This window comes from Priapulus caudatus, unplaced genomic scaffold (assembly GCF_000485595.1).
Source record: "Priapulus caudatus unplaced genomic scaffold, Priapulus_caudatus-5.0.1 Scaffold1004, whole genome shotgun sequence".
Lineage (NCBI taxonomy): Eukaryota > Metazoa > Priapulida > Priapulimorpha > Priapulimorphida > Priapulidae > Priapulus > Priapulus caudatus.
In genome coordinates, this window is record NW_014578065.1 from 1,614 (window position 1) to 18,766 (window position 17,153).

The 17,153-nt window shown below is 45.4% G+C and overlaps 2 protein-coding genes across 2 annotated transcripts in view; one reads left to right on the forward strand and one right to left on the reverse strand.

Moving 5' to 3' along the window:
• Window positions 1-3,179: 3,179 nt before the first annotated feature.
• LOC106814906 (5-hydroxytryptamine receptor 2A-like) lies at window positions 3,180-4,367 on the forward strand. Its single transcript, XM_014819284.1, has 2 exons — window positions 3,180-3,263; window positions 3,369-4,367. Exons 1-2 carry the CDS (start codon window positions 3,180-3,182, stop codon window positions 4,365-4,367), a joined length of 1,083 nt encoding a protein of 360 aa, XP_014674770.1.
• A 1,228-nt stretch (window positions 4,368-5,595) lies between these two features.
• LOC106814917 (intraflagellar transport protein 56-like) overlaps window positions 5,596-17,153 on the reverse strand; it is a 14,439-nt gene continuing 2,881 nt past the window's right edge. The window contains exons 2-15 of the mRNA XM_014819300.1: window positions 16,113-16,244; window positions 15,824-15,916; window positions 15,183-15,297; window positions 14,709-14,904; window positions 13,641-13,812; window positions 12,912-12,989; window positions 12,430-12,532; window positions 11,820-11,929; window positions 10,297-10,360; window positions 9,654-9,826; window positions 9,224-9,293; window positions 8,574-8,680; window positions 6,611-6,744; window positions 5,596-6,293 (exon numbers count right to left, since the gene is read on the reverse strand). Of these exons, the coding sequence (XP_014674786.1) occupies window positions 6,182-6,293; window positions 6,611-6,744; window positions 8,574-8,680; window positions 9,224-9,293; window positions 9,654-9,826; window positions 10,297-10,360; window positions 11,820-11,929; window positions 12,430-12,532; window positions 12,912-12,989; window positions 13,641-13,812; window positions 14,709-14,904; window positions 15,183-15,297; window positions 15,824-15,916; window positions 16,113-16,244 (1,659 nt within the window). The 3' untranslated portion in view covers window positions 5,596-6,181. The remainder of the gene's footprint in view (window positions 6,294-6,610; window positions 6,745-8,573; window positions 8,681-9,223; window positions 9,294-9,653; window positions 9,827-10,296; window positions 10,361-11,819; window positions 11,930-12,429; window positions 12,533-12,911; window positions 12,990-13,640; window positions 13,813-14,708; window positions 14,905-15,182; window positions 15,298-15,823; window positions 15,917-16,112; window positions 16,245-17,153) is intronic.

Consider the following 17,153-nt stretch of genomic DNA (forward strand, 5'->3'; position numbering starts at 1 on the left):
GGGCTATATACCTCAATATATATATATATATATATATATTTATATATATTGAAGAATGTATGGACATAAAGATAAAGTCATTGCAAACATCTGATCATAGTTTCTGAAACCCGGTTGTTAGTAAGAGGTGGGGAAAACCGGTGGCAAACGAATATTCGTTTATGATGTTTTGTTACACGATAGGAAATATGCGCCCATATATGTGCTCGTCTAGCTTACGCAATAATAATGTCCGACATTGGCACTGTAACATTGTTTTTACTGAAACACCGCCGCCAACAAATACGATTTCTCGCTTTTGTCGCCAGTTTAATGTTGTCAATGATCAATTGTATTGAAATGCTTAAGTGCGAACGTAAAACAGAAAGATAATTTATATGCGATAATTGTAAAATAAAATAAACGGAAATGGAAATTATGGAACAATTTTTCGCATTAATAAACGCGTGCGTGATAATCACACGTACAAACACGCAAACATAAAAACCCACGCGCGCACGCACTCCCACACGCACACAAACAGACAGACTGGTTCCGTCACGCCTGTTGGCGCCAAGACACGAGGGAATGCAAACTAGGGGCACATGTGCCTTATTGCACATTTATATCTGCTTTCATACTCACAAGATCCGATACTCGCAAGAGTACATAGATGCAAAAATATTCCCGAGAGCCGAGAAGGAAAACGATGATGACGAGAAATCCAAGCCCATTATCAGTCTCCTCACGCATCGCCACTGATACGTAACACGGAAAGGTCGCATCCGCAGACGCGCAGAACGCCAAAGCGTCGTAATCGTGAATCGAATATCGAATTTAATTTGGCAATTAGCGCACGTCGCCCTGCAGACGTTGTGAGTTAATTGTTAACTCGTATTTTGTCCTTTGCCGACTACAAGCGTCTAGTCTCTCTGTTCAGCCAGTTCAGAGACTATTCCGCCATACCGCCGGAGCTCTTCTTTCATCCCATCTATACGGCTCGATATATGTTTCCATCTCTCTTTTCAAACGCGGTTCGTCTGTTTAGTCGGCGACTTCTTCTTTCACAACTGCGTGACGCCCCGCGCGCATTCAAGCAAGGTTTTCGTCGCCGCGAGAGTTAATTAAGATACACATGCAGGTGCCGGCGCGGGAGTCTCTATAGCCGCGTTTTCCGCACACATAACACGCGCCGCCGCTCGCGGCCGCAGCTATGCGTTAAATTCCGATTCGGAGCACCGGATCCGTATCCGAGCTCACCCCCACCCCCACCACCACCACTACCCGGATCGTCAACGCCAATCAAAGTTGCAAATCACTCCGCCGAGCGCGTGAAGCTGCTGCCGCCGCCGCCGCCGCCGCCGCCGCCGCCGCTGTAAGCACTCCGACAGACGATGATTTTCTGCCAATCTTGCTGCGAACCGCGATGACTCGACGACCGTGAAATTGAGCTGCAGATATAGAATCCGATGCAGATCGCAGAAGAGAGAGCGAGCGGGGAGAGAGGAGGAGCGAGAGGAGAGGCAGAGAGAGAGAGAGAGAGGGAGAGAGGGGGACAGAGGAGGAGATAGGGGGAGAGAGGGAGAGAGGGGTAGAGAGGGGAGAGGGAGGAGAGAGAAGGGAGAGAGAGGAGAGAGGGGGATGAGAGAAGGGGGAGGAAGAGAGGGAACAGAGAAGTGACGGAAAGAGAAGAGGAGAGAGACGACGAGGAAGTATAGCGTCACACAGAGAGAGACCGCAAAACGCGCTCGACAAAATGTCGACGTTCTCGTCATCTCACAGCTCACGTGCGATCGCTGTCGACATTTCTGCTTGTAACGCCGGCAGGCTCGCGTACTTTCGCCGACTAATCACCGACGCAGCGTCTCGCGTTCGCCTACAAAGCTTCTGCTGAATAAGGTGGACGAGTAGATTTACCGACAAGCGACGCGTCGCGACAGAATCCTCGCGCGATAGTCGGAGAAACGAGCAACGCATTCCGTCGACGCCGTATCTCAACGAAAACGAGCTTAGTCGCGAAACGAACCGGCAACACGTATCGAATGCGAAATGCGACATACAGAGACACAATCACCAAACAGGATCGCGCCTCAGCCGACCGTATAGATAATTTCAGGAACGAATCGCATCGGCAATTGCGTAATAATATAACCCGTAAATGTCAGATAATGCGCATAATGCATGTAGATAATAGCTATACTGCAATATTTGCAGGCGCGTGAATAAAATAAAACTCGCGCAAAACTAGAACTCTGAACGATATACGCATAGTCTAGTACCCGTCCATTATTTACTGCGTATTCAACGCGGCCGATAGTTAGTTATTCTATGTTAAGGATAGGAAACCAGTCTACACATACGCCACTTCATAATCAACCTATAGTATAGTACGATGAATGAATAAAAACAAAAGTATTGACGTTTCTTTAAAACAATTTTATTATTTTAATGATAGTACGTATTCACACTGCTTTTATTCACTCCTGATAATACTATTATATAGTAGTAGTAACAGCCACATAAGACCTTACATAAGGTCGCGTGAGGTGTGTTTGCATGCAAGTATATCTTTTTGGATACGAAATATATGCTCTGTTCAATTAGCTAGAAACAAAACGCGTGGCGCCGCGAATCATTGGTGAGATCTACATCATCTGGGTGACTCACCAATCTTAAAAATTGATTACTTTATAATACGTCTCTAACTTCTCTTCGCCTCTGACAGGTGGCGCTGAAGATCTGCGTCGGCGCGGGTAACCTAACTAATAACGCCACAGTTTAACATTCCACGATACATCTACATAACTTCTCTTCGTTTTCGACAGGTGGCGCTGAAGATCTGCGTCGGCGCGGGTAACCTAACTAATAACGCCACAGTTTAACATTCCACGATACATCTAAATAAACTTGTCTTCATTTTCGACAGGTGGCGCTAAAGATCTGCGTCGGCGCGGGTAACCTAACTAATAACGCCACAGTTTAACATTCCACGATACATCTACATAACTTCTCTTCGTTTTCGACAGGTGGCGCTGAAAATCTGCATCGTCTGGGTGATATCGGTGGTGATCGCAGCGCCGCTGTTCATACTGTCGCGCAGGGACGACAGCGCGCTGCTGAACGACGGAGTCTGCTTCCCGCGCGACAAGACGTTCATCGTCGCCAGCTCGATCGGCAGCTTCTACATCCCGCTCGTCATCATGGTGGCGACGTACGCCGTGACGACGCACCTGCTGAACGCGCGCGCCGCCAAGCACCGAAACGGAGTGAAGCCGAAGGGTTACGTGAGTCGGCAGCGCGCTGCTGCTGCTGCTGCTGCTGCGGCGGCGGCGGCGGCGGCGGCGGCCACGACGACGACCGGCTGCGACAAGCGTCGCGCCGGCTCGCAGGCGAGCATCGCGACGTACGCGACCGAGGCGGACGACGACAGTCGCGCGACGTTGGCGCGCAGCACGCTCGCGTCGTCGGACGTCGACGACGCCGACGCCGACAGCCCGCTGCGCGGCGGCCGACGCTTCGAGCTGACGCCGATGTTCAGCGCTCGCCAGGAAGCGCTGCCATCGTCTGTAGAGTCGTCGGACGTCGGCTCGTCGCCGACGCACTCGCCGCTAAAGAAGTCGAGCAGCGACAACTACGCCGTGCAGCGGCTGTTGCTATGGCGACCGGTGCGCGCGCGCGTGCTGCTTCCGTCGCGCAGCATGACGGCCGTCGAGCAGCAGAGCACGTCGTTTCTCTACGTGCCCGACTCGCCGCAGCGCGGCGGCGGCCGCGGCGCCGACAACGCAGCCGCCGTCGCTGCCGGCGCCGACGAGCTGTTCGACCTGCGGTCGGTGTGCACCGTCGACGACGAACGCGAGCAGACGCCGCCGCTGCACGCCGCCCGCTACCCGCTGCTCGCCGCCGCCGGAGGGCAGCACCCGCGCGGCGAGCCGCCCCACGCTAACAACCACGCGGCGGCAAACGCGTGCGGCGCGAAGCGCGACAGGAAGACGAAGAAGGAGAAGCGCAAGGAGAAGACGCGCGGCGGTCGCGCACACGTGCGCAACAGCTCGAAGCTGATGCACATCGTCAACTCGAAGAGTCGCAACGAGCGCAAGGCGTCGCAGACGCTCGGCATCATCTTCGCCGTCTTCATGGTGCTCTGGTGTCCGTTCTTCGTCAGCTACGTGATGGAGGCCGTCTGCACGCCGTGCCGCCGCCACATCAGCATTGACATGATCTCGGCGTTCACGTGGCTCGGCTACTGCTCGTCGATGGTCAACCCGTTCATATATTCGATGTTCAATCGACAGTTCCGCGCCGCCTTCGGCCGCATCATGACGTGCAGGTGTCGCGAGTTCCAAGAGGCGAAGATGTCAACGACGTACGTGACGAGTACGTACGCATAGCGCGCCCGCCGGAACACCGGATGCGTGCGCGCGCCGCCATCTATCGGCAGACATTTTTTTGAGTAGGGGTGAAGACGCTGTTTAAGGCGGTCGGCTCAGATTGGGTACGATTTTCAAAACAGCTCCACTCCCGCCGCGTTGTGGAATTATGAGCATAATGTAGAAAAGATGATTTAATGATGTTGATGCCTTGAGATAATAACCAATTTGTCTATGTAGGGTTTTTGCTTAAAACCCCTTTCACATTAAATATTTCCAATATATTACTATGTCAGAACTCGTGCTGCGTATGATAATTGTCTAAACGTTCCGAGCCCGCCGTGGATTTCTTTAGAAATCGCAGAGCCGCACGCAAAAGCATCATTTACGCTTGGTTTTTAAAGCACTCACATCAGCTAGTAGCACGCCATAATAACACCGTAGAGGGCGATTCGATGGTATGACACATTCCATTTATTGGAATCACTTCTAAACAACTATCTCATAACCCCTCTCACAGCAAGCGAGGGCCTAACGACAAAAAAACCACAAATATACATAACAGTTCGGTGCTAAGCAATAAGCTTTCACATAACAAAAGCTCTATACCCAACCCTTCAATCAACGCATGCGGCGAGTTTGAACACTGCTACTGCTGTTACTACCGACCAACAGCGCATGGTATTTGGGAATGGGGTGAAAGGGAAGGTAGCCCACGTGGATCTGAATTCAGAGGCTGCGGTTGAAGGCTCGCAGGGGACCTGCCAAACATTGTTACTAAATGCTCTCTCTGCAGGCACACTAAGCCTCATTCGCAGAGAATGATTATAAATAATAATAACTGCTTAAAATAAATATAGAAAATCTAAATATTGAAGATCTAAAAATCGAAATGCAAAGAATTTTCATGTTCGATTCTGCTTTGATCCCCCCCACAACGCAGACAGCGGTGACGGTTGTCAATGGAGACGAGCGCATGTCAACAAACCTAACCACTTTATGATTCATCAAATATTTACGCGCGCAGTGTCTACCACTCTATGCGTCCTTGCCAGCTTGGTCTCGCTGGCTCGCGCGAAAATGCGGAAAATACGGCGCACGAGATTTTAAGCATCAATCAATATTTACAAATCAACTCAACACTCAACTCGTGTTGGAGGGGAGGAGGCACATGCATAGCTAGAGGGAGAGAGAGAGAGAGAAAGAGAGAGAGGGGGCAAAGAGAAAGCGGGAGGAAAGGAGAGAGGGACGGACGGAAAGAGGGAGAGAGCGAGAGCGAAATGGTGAGAGCAAGAGAGAGAGAGAGAGAGAGAGAGAGAGGGAGGCAGTGAAGGGAAATGGAGGGGGGAAATAAAAAGAAAGGGGGAGTGAGCGAGAGTGAGAGAGCGAGACAGAGAGAGAGAGAGAGGGAGAGGGAGAGAGAGCAAGAGAAGTGCACGCACTACATTACTGTACATTGTCTTTACACTGGCCGGATCAAGTGGACGGAATTCATAAGTCGTGCATGCATAACAGCATCACACCACACGGTGTTAACCATCACCTTCACATTAAGGCAGGACTACATAAAGGCTCGCACCTGTATAACCCCACTTTCACACATCTACTGCACACTACGCGACACGTGCGACCACATGCCGCTCTAGGGCAAGCCCACAGAGAAAAACCTGTGCTGCGAATCTGATGTGTGACGCACGATGACCATACCTGCCATGTAGCTTGGAACTGCGAGAGCATAAGACATTACACTGCCACTCGGTTCCCCATGGTTCACTTTGACTTCTGTATGATACTATCTGTAGATTGCGAGCATTGGGATGTAATGACGAGAAACGTTACACTGCCACTCGGTTCTCCTTGGCCCATTTCTTCATGATTCTGATGATGAACTCGACCTGCGGGTTGGCCGTGTTGCGTAGTATCTGTATGATGTCTCGCAGCGTCTCCCTACGGTGTAACGAAACAAACGTGAGAGAGGTTCGAGCCGATGCACGCCTGCGTATATATACCCTTCATCACTCGACCCAGCAAGTCTACGGTCAACCTACCACTACCGCTGCCACTGCCACAGCCACTGCCACTAACACTGCCACCACTGCTGCCACTGCCATCACCATCACCACCATTACCACTATTACTAACAATACTACTAATGATGACGATGACGATAATAATAACAATAATAACAACAACAACCATGACAACGACGACAACAACAACGACAACAATAATAAATAGTAGTAGGCAGGTAATGTATCGGTTACTTTGGCTCGTGTCCGGCGATGATTAGCTGGAAGAGACCAACGCAGGCACCACGCTTGCCCTCCCAGTACTCCGGGTTCGGATCAAGTCGCTCCAGCACGTCGAACGCCTTCGCTGCGTAGTAGAACTGACCCATCTGTTGAAACGATTGCAGGCCAGCAATGAGCGAGGAGGGCAAGAGAGAATGGTAGAGAGTCAGGAGAGAGGGGGGAGCGAGAGAGGGATAGAGGAAAGGAGGGAGGGAGGGAAGGAGGTAGGTAGAAAGAGAGAATGTAGTGTGAGGGAGAGAGAGGAGAGAGTAAAGCAGCGAGAGAGATAGAGAGAGAGAGAGAAGGGAGTCAGAGCAGAGAGAGAGAGAGAAGAGAGAGAGAGAAGAGAGAGAGAGAGAGAGGAGAGAGAGTAGAGAGCAGAGAGAGGAGAGCGAGAGGGAGAGAGAGAGAGAGCACCGAGGAGAGAGAGAGAGCGAGAGAGAGAGAGAGAGAGAAGAGAGAGAGAGAGAAGAGAGAGAGAGAGAAGAGAGAGAGAGAGAGAGAGAGAGAGAGAGGAGAGACGAGAGAGCGAGAGAAAAGGGATAGAGGGGAAGAGGAAGGGAGGAGGAGGAGGGAGGGAGTTAGAGAGGGAGTTAGGGAGGGAGGGAGGAAAGGGAGAGAGAGAGAGAGAGATAAGATAGATAGATAGAAGATAGATACGAGAGAGGAGAGAGAGAGAGAGAGAGCAGAGAGAGAGAGAGAGAGAGAGAGAGAGAGAGAGAGAGAGAGAAGAGAGAGAGAGAGAGAGAGAGAGAGAGAGAGAGAGAGAGAGAGAGAGCAGAGAGAGAGAGAGAGAGGCGAAGAGAGAGAGAGAGAGAGAGAGAGAGAGAGAGAGAGAGAGAGAGAGAGAGAGAGAGAGAGAGAGAGAGAGAGAGAGAGAGAGAGAGAGAGAGAGAGAGAGAGAGAGAGAGAGAGAGAGAGAGAGTCAGAGAGAAAGAGAGAGAGAGGTGGTAAGAACAGGTGATAACAGAAGAGGCACGAGGTGTGAGGGATGGCAATAAGTCAAGGGGAGCAAATGACAAGTCAGAGGAGAGAGCAGTGGATAAGTCAAGGGTAAAACCAAATGAAAAGTCAAAAGCGAGAGCAAGGGATAAGTCAGGGGCAAGAGTAAACGACAAGTCAAGAGTGAGAGCACGTGCAAAGTCAGAGATAAGAGTAGGGGATAACTCGGCGGATGAGCCAGGGATGAGAGTAGGGGATAACTCAACGGGAGTACGTGCAGTTGTTAAGTATACCTGTCTTACATACACCCATCTCTGCGTATGTATGTACGTGAGGGGGATGGAAGGGAGCATACACATGGTTCATACAGGACTGAAAATTTGTTCAAGGACCTTTCAAGGACATTTTATCGGGAATTCAAGTACATTTTATCGGAAATTCAAGGACATTTTATCGAACATTTTATCGGAATTTATACACAGAACAAAACATACCTGAATTAATTTAATAATAACCCCATTCTTAATCACTGTCACCTCTAAAACTTACCTGGATCACATTAATAAACCTTTCTAAACACTCACCTCTACAACATACCTTGATTTACTGACTGATTTTACTGACTTACTGTAATTTGTGATCATCATTTAACTGTCTATCGTGTCTATAGCTCTTTAAGCTCATTTAACGCAATTTTTATTGAGGTTTGCACATTATTGATGGTACAAAACTTCTTTTTATTACAGGCAAGGATTCTTTCTAAAAATTCAAGGACATTTTCATGAAATTCAATGACTTTTCAAGCACAAAATCAACATTTACAAAATTCTAGTACTTTTCAAGGACTCTCCTCAAATTCAAGTACTTTTCAAGGACTCCCCTCAAATTCAAGGACTTTTCAAGGACTGTGCGAACCATGATACATAGCATACACAGCTTAACACTGCGCATACGTGACACGCTGACGCGTGCACGCCGTCTCCGTGGCTCTCACCTTGTAGCAGTCGTTAGCGATGAGCTGCAGCAGACTGAACGACTCACTCGACGTCTCCATCTTCAGGTAGAGCTCCCACGCAAGCCGCGCCTTACGATTCATGATATCTGCGGAGCACACGATCACTAGAGCGAACCCACAAATCTCAAGGTTTCGCCTACGGTTTCAAGGTTATGCAAATTTTTACAGAACAAACCTGCAGTTCTATGCCAAGTAGCACAGTTATGGACTTTCATAAACTTTAAAAATATTTTAGCGAGTGTGGGTAAGCATGTAGAGGTTCATTTGGAATATCCTGATATTAGGACTATGCTTGGACTGCGACTTAACGAACAGTGATAAAACCAAATCAAGGATGTTTTCAATCAAATCTAACTCTAATCTCCAAAATCGTTAATTAATTTATCAAAATTGTAATTCCGCCTATAAGGAATGGCCATTCAAGGTATGCGCTGCACATTGCATTGTCACAAAAGGTAGAAGGAGCTTAAAATGGGAAATAACACATCATTAATGCTGTCGGAAAAGGTTTTTACTGTTTCACGTACCTAGAAAACAAAGCTTAATAAACGGGGAAAAACGTGTTGGACAACGGGAGTTACTAGACCACACAATGCTCGACTAAGGAGTTTTAACTGTACTCAGCTTACATGTGCGGGCGAGCCAGCTGATGTAGACATAGTCATTCTTCACCTTATCACTCTGGTTAAGCATAAACACCTGTGGTAAATGACAACAATAAGAACATGACCTTAAGTGAAGGTATTCACATATAATCACATACAGTATATACCACAAACATAGGCACTACTCACACACCTATCACATATTCATGTTTGTCAGTACAACAGTCCGTGTAAAAAATGCTTGTTAAAATACCATGAAACGAGAAAGAGAGAGAGAGAGAGAGAGAAAGACAGAGACAAAAACAGAGAAAGAGAGAGAGAGAGAGAGAGAGAGAGAGAGAGTGAAAAAAAGAGATAGAGATAAGAAGCAGAGGGAACAAAATTGTGTAAGAGATTGACGTATAAATAGACATGGCTCTCGTAGAGTATGGCCACCTCACAAATTGGCACACACCTCTTCTGCCTCCTTGTAGTTTCCGACGGAGGCCTTGGCTTGCGCATAGTTGAAGTTGAACATGTCGTCGTTGTAGAAGTAGCTCTTGATGGAGTTGAGATAGATGAGCACATCCTCGAATTGTTTCAGCAAGAAGAAGCACGAAGCCATGCACTGTCGTCCCGGTATCGTATCTGCAGTGCAGACCAAATTGAATAATCCGTCCAGGTAAGATAACCACCCACCCCTGGATATTATTACTAGATCGGGCGATTTCTTGACAAGTTTGTACACGTTTTTCACACGTGCACGCCAAAAATGTCAACTTTGTCGCAACTTTGTTGCCAAGAATTATGTTTTAAAACGTTCTATCACTGCAAATGATTGGCTATAATATTGGCTGCCTGTCAATCATACCAAGATAATGGGTAAATTGAGACACGTACACATTACATATATGCAAATATTTGCAAACAATGTGCACTTGTATAGAGATTTTTAAAGAGTGCAATTGCATGTGCCACTGTCGTGGATTTCAGTGTTGTTGTTGTTGATGTTGTTGTTGTTGTTGTTGTTGTTGTTGTTGTTGTTGTTGTTGTTGTTGTTGTTGTTGTTGTTGTTGTTGTTGTTGTTGTTGCTGCTGCTGCTGTTGTGAAAAGCCCACCTGATTCGCTTGCTGAGCCGCCAACTAGCTGGAAATACTGTTGAGCGATCTTCAGATGCTCTCTCTGCAAAGAGTTAAGTCAAGTGAATAATAGCGAGAATGAAGACTAAGCACACACAGTAAGGCCATCTACACTGGCACCGTTGCTGTTCGGTAACGCAACCTTAGCAGTACTGTAGCTAATTGGGTAAGCTCGATTCAGATGCTCAGGAAACATACATGGACACGTGTGCCATGACTACTGCTGCCCTCTCTTATTTACATGTAACATTAATTAAAAGGACACAATAGGAAGCTGGGATAGACCAAAGTATACATAAGTTAATGGAAAGACTTACAAATGCGTAGAATACAAGTGCGTAGTGCTAACTTTGACCCAGTACGTGAACATGTCTTTTCTATGCTTATTCATATTGCAGCAGAGTATATATTTAATGCATGAAGAGAAATAAAACCATGTCCAAATTTCACTTCATGAGCTTATATTAGGAGTTAGTTATACTCCTTCTAAAGACATACTAATGCAAGAAAAAAACATAACTACCACGCCTACACGCACGCACACACGCGCACGCACACACGTGATCGGAAAGATCAAGAATAACTGGTAAATAGCAAGAGAGATGATAAAGTTCACAGCACAATCTAAGAGGAGGGATGTAAATATAAATCTATTACCAGCCAAGCCAAGTGGCCACACAGTAAAGCCACATCTACTGACACGCATTATCCGAGGATGGTTGCTAAAAGTAACACGGCAATGCAGCTAAAGGTATGGGGTCATCTCTTCAACAGCATAAAAAAGAAGACACTATGCCACCAGATACCATATCTGAGCAATTTAAAAACATGCAGAGCTGATTATAAGCTAGGCGTTTGGCTAAATACTGGTTACCCCTTCCGCTGTGTTATCCTGCGACAACAGGCAAAACAAGGAGAAAACATATATATAGAATACAAAATGCCGAGACAAGCCGGCAAACTAATAAAAGCAAATCATCGACAACTGGCCAGCAACCGATCAATAATCTTGGCAAGTACAATTATAGAGCAAAGGCAAATATGTATATACAGGAGAATGTAGAGAGCTCACACACTCAACTTATTTATGTGAGCATGCAGTAACAGCCAATCCCCAGTACGTACAATGGCAAATATTGATATATAATCAGGGTCGACTAAGAACGTTAAGGTCAAATCAACCCCAAATACCAAATTACTAGCAATCGCAACAACTATCCAATAGCACTATAAAGATGAGTGGTTTACATGCAACTAGTGGCTACATTCACCAGATACTATCTGGCAACAGTGCGTACCTCCATCAAAGCCTAGGACTGGAATGAACATGGTATGAAATGAAAGCAAGTAATACTCCAGTAGGACGTACACTCGGTAGCATCGAATACATTTCACGCCCCGAAATTTCTACCCAGTCGTGTTTCGGCAGAGGTCTACTAATTAATACGACCTTGTTTGTCCGCGCAAGGGCACGCACGCCATGCATCTCCGAAATTACGTACCGATCCCTGTTCCTGCCCGAGCGAAGCGTTCACGACTCCTTTCAGAATGTACTCCTGGGGTGTTGCCGGTTCAAGCTCCTTAATCAGGTTGTAGGCCTCTTGTACATCATCTGTACACGTGCCAAAGAACAAAGACTTAAACAATTGATAACTTTAATTAAATTAATATCAAATTTGTGAGAAGGATAGAAATAAGGCAACCTTGATTATGCTATTCATAATTAGCGCCCAGGTTAGGTTGCATCTGTAATCAACTGAACATGGAACAACACGTGAACCACACTGTAGGCGGTTCGGTGGGGGAAAGCAGCTTATCACTGTCAATGAACAAGCATCAGATAGTAATATGTGAAAGATGCACAGACCTGGGTGCATAGATCTACCAAGTAGCAACCTCGTGAGAAAGAAACCGTTGCTTTTACTACAAGATTCTGCAAGTTTAAACAGAGCTTTGGACAAACTGTGCCAAACAGATGCTGTCTAACCAGTAGTAAACAGCATTATAATTGCATGCCACCCCAGCCGCACACCCCCAGTGCCCACTTTCCTCTATATGTAGGCATCAGTGCACAAGGTTTGTGTTTGATTTAAGAGTATCAGTGTCACATACCTTGCTTAAGATAGTATATGACGAGATTGAGACGAGCTTCTGGGATAATGTCGATCAGAGGTGGCAGCACCTGCAAGGAGCCCTCACCTCCACGAAACACGACCTGAAAGAATGCAAATCTGCACGTTGACGGCAACTGTAGGGCGATTCTCAACGCTCCACAAATCCACTGATCTACATACCAGTAAGTGAGATTTCTATCTCCTGTTGGGGGTTACTCGAGTTTAAAATCATCGTAAAAATCACTAGCAAATGCTTGTTCTAAAACGATTACGTGCAGACCTGCATTGATAGTTACTGTGCCGCAGCTACGTTGATGCTGGTAATTATCATACAGCCAACGTTATAGATTGCACAGTATGTCAGTGTGCATTCACAGCTTTTCAAATATACTTCTAGACACTCGAGGCTTGTGATAGTTAATCACCACGGTGTTTTTTGGGCTTGACCACACGAGTATTTCTGGTGGCGATCACACTTACTAGATTATGCCTGATGAGATCGCGCCCGAACGAGAAGGATGACGAGGAGGAGACGTCCTGCAGTGATTTCAACTCTGCCTACAATGTACATGTGTTCAAAGTGCATATAAGAGGATCATCAAATCAGAGAAGATGCACCAGCCGTAGGGGTTAGGCCAAAAAAAAAATTGGTGTGTTTCCTATTGCATCGATAACAAGTTTTTTTTTTTTTGCTATAAAGTGGTGTATAGGTAGGGATAAGTTAGTAAGCAAGGCCAGAACGTGTTTGTAGTAAAAAATCTCAAGTTTTGTCTGTCAGATTTCAAATTATAAAACCTTCTTTTTTTCTTCCTTTTTTTGACAAAAAAGTTTAGGGTCGGCCCTAATAATCTAGGAACGGTCGGTCGACCGGAAACACACCTATTTTTTTGTTTGGCCTCAGCCATTGTCTATAGCTAAAGTGTAATCGACGGATGCTCCCATTATCACTTTTACATCACCATCATGATCGTCATCTCACGGTAACATTCGTAAATTTCAATGCAGAAATATTACTGCGTTTGCTTCCTGGGTGCCGCCACAGAGCCCGCTATAGGGTGTTACAGTAATATACGATACACACATTACGCTACACTTCTTAAATCCAAAAAATTCCAAATTTTGAAATGCATCTAGCCCAAGTGTTTTTGTAAAGTTGTCGTGAACCTGCGCTTAGTGTATGGGTAAAGACAGCGAGGCGGCAGGCGTTACCTCTGCCGCCTTGCCGTTGTAGAGTTTGAAGTGGTTGCAAGCCTTCAGGTTGACAGCGATCACGCTGTCAGGGTGCGACTGCAGGTAAACGGTGAGAACCTCCTGCGAGACGTCGTAGTAGTCGAGCTTGTAGTAGCACATCGCCACGTAGACGTTCAACGCCAGGTACTCCCTACAGCAGCACGCGCCAACACAACGAGATTTACTTCACATGTGAATATTATCATGCGCGAGAGTATGTCGTGCACAAACGACAATCAATTGACCTATCTGCCTGGCATGATTAAGAGGCAGTTCTCACTATTAACGGGAATAAAATGATAAAACACAGACTAAACACGTAAAAGATTGAAAAAAAACGCACGGAGAGCCACAGACTATCATGGACCAAATTAGCAGCCGATTACAGTCCATTGCGAAATATATGGACTGCCACGGACTAACCACGGACTGCTAACAGACTGCCTGTTAACAATTATCTAATCTCGAGAGTCAGGTTATCTAATTATATATGTTCATAGTACGTGCCCCGTGCGTGGCAGCCGCATACCAGCAGCAGGAGCTTTTTAAGCAGCCAAATGTTAACAGGTGCTGGTATGTATTTAGTCAGTGTTTTATCTATTTATTACAGTGCATAGTGTCTGGCCAATCATTGTTGGGATAGGAAATTCTAGAGAACAATGCTTGGAAACGAAGTCCAGCGGAGTGGACGTTAACTATCATCGTTATTCTTCGAAACCTAGGTGCGCAAAACAAACATTGCAATGGTACGGTGAAAATCCGTGTTAGTGGGCATCTCTATAGAACGAACACCCGTCTATAAATAACACTTTTCACATTTCCAATAGAGTGGCAGTTATACCATGAAACTACCTCCATAGCACAGAAACCTGTCTAAAAAGGGCACTTTTGCATTGACTTTTGCAGTTCTCGCGCGAGACTCATATACAGTATGACTGTACACACGCAACAGCTAATCACAAGCGAATGCATCAACATCTTCGGTGAACAACGAACGATACTGCCTGCATCCAGGTAACCCCCCCCCCCACACCTCATACACCACACCTGTTGTCCAGGAGAATGCGCTTGTATATGTCGATGGCCTCCTGGTAGTGACTTCTCAGGTAGTGGATCGAGGCAAGAGACAGCTGATCCTCCATGTGGTCCTGCAGCTGCGAGTGGAATGTCATCAATCGTTTCTCGTCATTGAACTTGTGCGACAGATGGAACATGATGATCGTCTTCAGAGGCGAGGCGGGCGCTGCAATGGTAGTTGTAGAAAAGTGATATCAAGTGCTTCAAATATGTCTTAATACATCGGCACAGCTACCACGATCATAGTCAAACATGTACCTATATAGTGGTCACTCGAGCAAATTCCAGAGTTATTTTAAAAACAAGTCAGGAATACTAAGTCTCTTTTACAGGCAGATGTTCATTTTCTAGTGATATCTGCTGACACAGGTTTGAGTATAGGTAAGGAAATTAACAAATTTTTGACAAGATTGTATATACTGTAAGGACAAAAGGAAGCCTTACCTTTCCCTGCTGCTTCATCAGACTCCTTGTACATTCCCAAGAAGAAGTAGCAGCAGGAAGCGCTGAGACACAGGTTGGGATCAGTAGGATTCTTTTTCAGCATTCTCTCATACTCCTGTGATATACATACAGTGCACAGGAAAGAAACAATATACCTGCCTATATAATACATACACCACTACCAACATGTACATGTCAGCTGAGCATGTTATTTTTAAGTTGTTTGAATGCAGTCTAATAAAGAGATTAAAAAACAATCCACTTTAAATATGGTTCAGGGTTATGGGTGACTTTAACCAGGTGCACAATATATATGTATATATATATATAATATCAATGATAATATACACATATATACTATAGTGCACCTTTGTACACGTTAAAACATGTAAATGCACACATGTATTAATGGCCATAGCATGCAGATACATACAAACAACACATTTCCACCTACAAATGTAAGCACATGTATACTGATAAATACAGATTAAGACAATTGCATATCAACACATACAGACATATACACTAACTCATATAAACACATGTGCACTCACAGTCTCACAATGCACACACTTCTGTGTACATATATATATATGCATGCCACAGGTCTCACCCTGACAGGCCTGATGGAAGTAGCCTACCTCGAGAGCACGTTTGTAGTCGCCCAGGTGGAAGGCACAGTATGCCAGCCACATGTCATCAAGATCTGTACTCTTGCCAGAATGCCTGTTGAACTGAAACACAGAGGTATCTGTAATCCAGATGCAAAGTAGTCCTGGGTTATGTTATTTTTGTAACAGTTTTACATTGCTGACGAATTATGGACCCAATTCATTTGAAATTGTTTTAATGCTTTGTCCTAATTGTTTGGCAAACATCAACTAGTAAGTAGCATTTTGTAATGGGATATAATTCATGCTATCATCTCACCTCTAGAATTGTTATTGCACCAGTATAGTCTCTTTGTTTGATAAAGTCTTCAAACTGCGGAAGTTTCTTCTCTTTCTTGCTTTCCTTTTCTTGAGAAGAAGAGGCTTTGGCTGGTTTGATCCGTGAAAGCAACTAGAATGTAATATTGTTACTTTTTTGTAATTACATCAGAATTTATAGGAATTCATATGTTAGTCATTCACAGCATCCCAACCTAACAAGCAGTTATGCTTATTGTCAATTACACATTTACTTGTTTCCAGCTTCCACGTTTACTTATATTCATGTAATCTTCCCGTATGATTTTGCCTAAATTATGGAAAAACAAACCTTATACTTATAGTTCAAAAACAATTAGTACTAGTAGCAGTACAAATGCAAACTATATCACACAATCACAATGTCCTATTAATATTACTATTAGTATTACTTTTTCTCAAAGAAACCATCAGATGAGATACGAAAAGTACTTCATACTTGCAGACTATGAAGTATGTATGGATAACAATATACATTGTTTTTTATATTCCCAATTTGACATTAACACGAATGAAAATGAAGCTCTCAGGCATCACCCAACATTTCATTTGACAAGTTCATAGAATCTTTACTTCAGTTAGCTCTAGTACTATAGCCCGCGTACAGTTGCTGCAGGCTGTACAGGCAGGCCTGCGGCAACTTAGATACAATAATGTAACCCAAACACAGGATAGGGTTACAACGCGAGCATATCCTTTTGTGTGGAGGAACCCCTGAGTAAATCACTCAGGGCAGTTTGCTGGTGCGTTTTCAGAGACTAGAACTCCCAAACTGAGTTTATTCTCAACCTGAACCTTTCTGCGCTATCCTGGATCTTACTATGTATCACAATACTATGTATTAAACTAATATAACCTGTTACAAAAATTCGAAGCGACGAGCGGCGGATATATTGAACGCCATTTCTGTTGACCTGTGACGTACGCATTCCCAATGTGCATAGCGTTCAGCTAACTTCGTCATGACGTCACGACTGACAGCAGGCATCCAATGATACATTCG

What these genes read in the sequence shown, in the direction of transcription:
- LOC106814906 (XM_014819284.1), top strand. Translation starts at nt 3,180, where the DNA reads ATGGTGGCGACGTACGCCGTGACGACGCACCTGCTGAACGCGCGCGCC. An exon ending in GAGTGAAGCCGAAGGGTTAC is followed by an intron (nt 3,264 to 3,368) that starts GTGAGTCGGCAG and finishes GCCGGCTCGCAG; the next exon opens with GCGAGCATCGCGACGTACGC.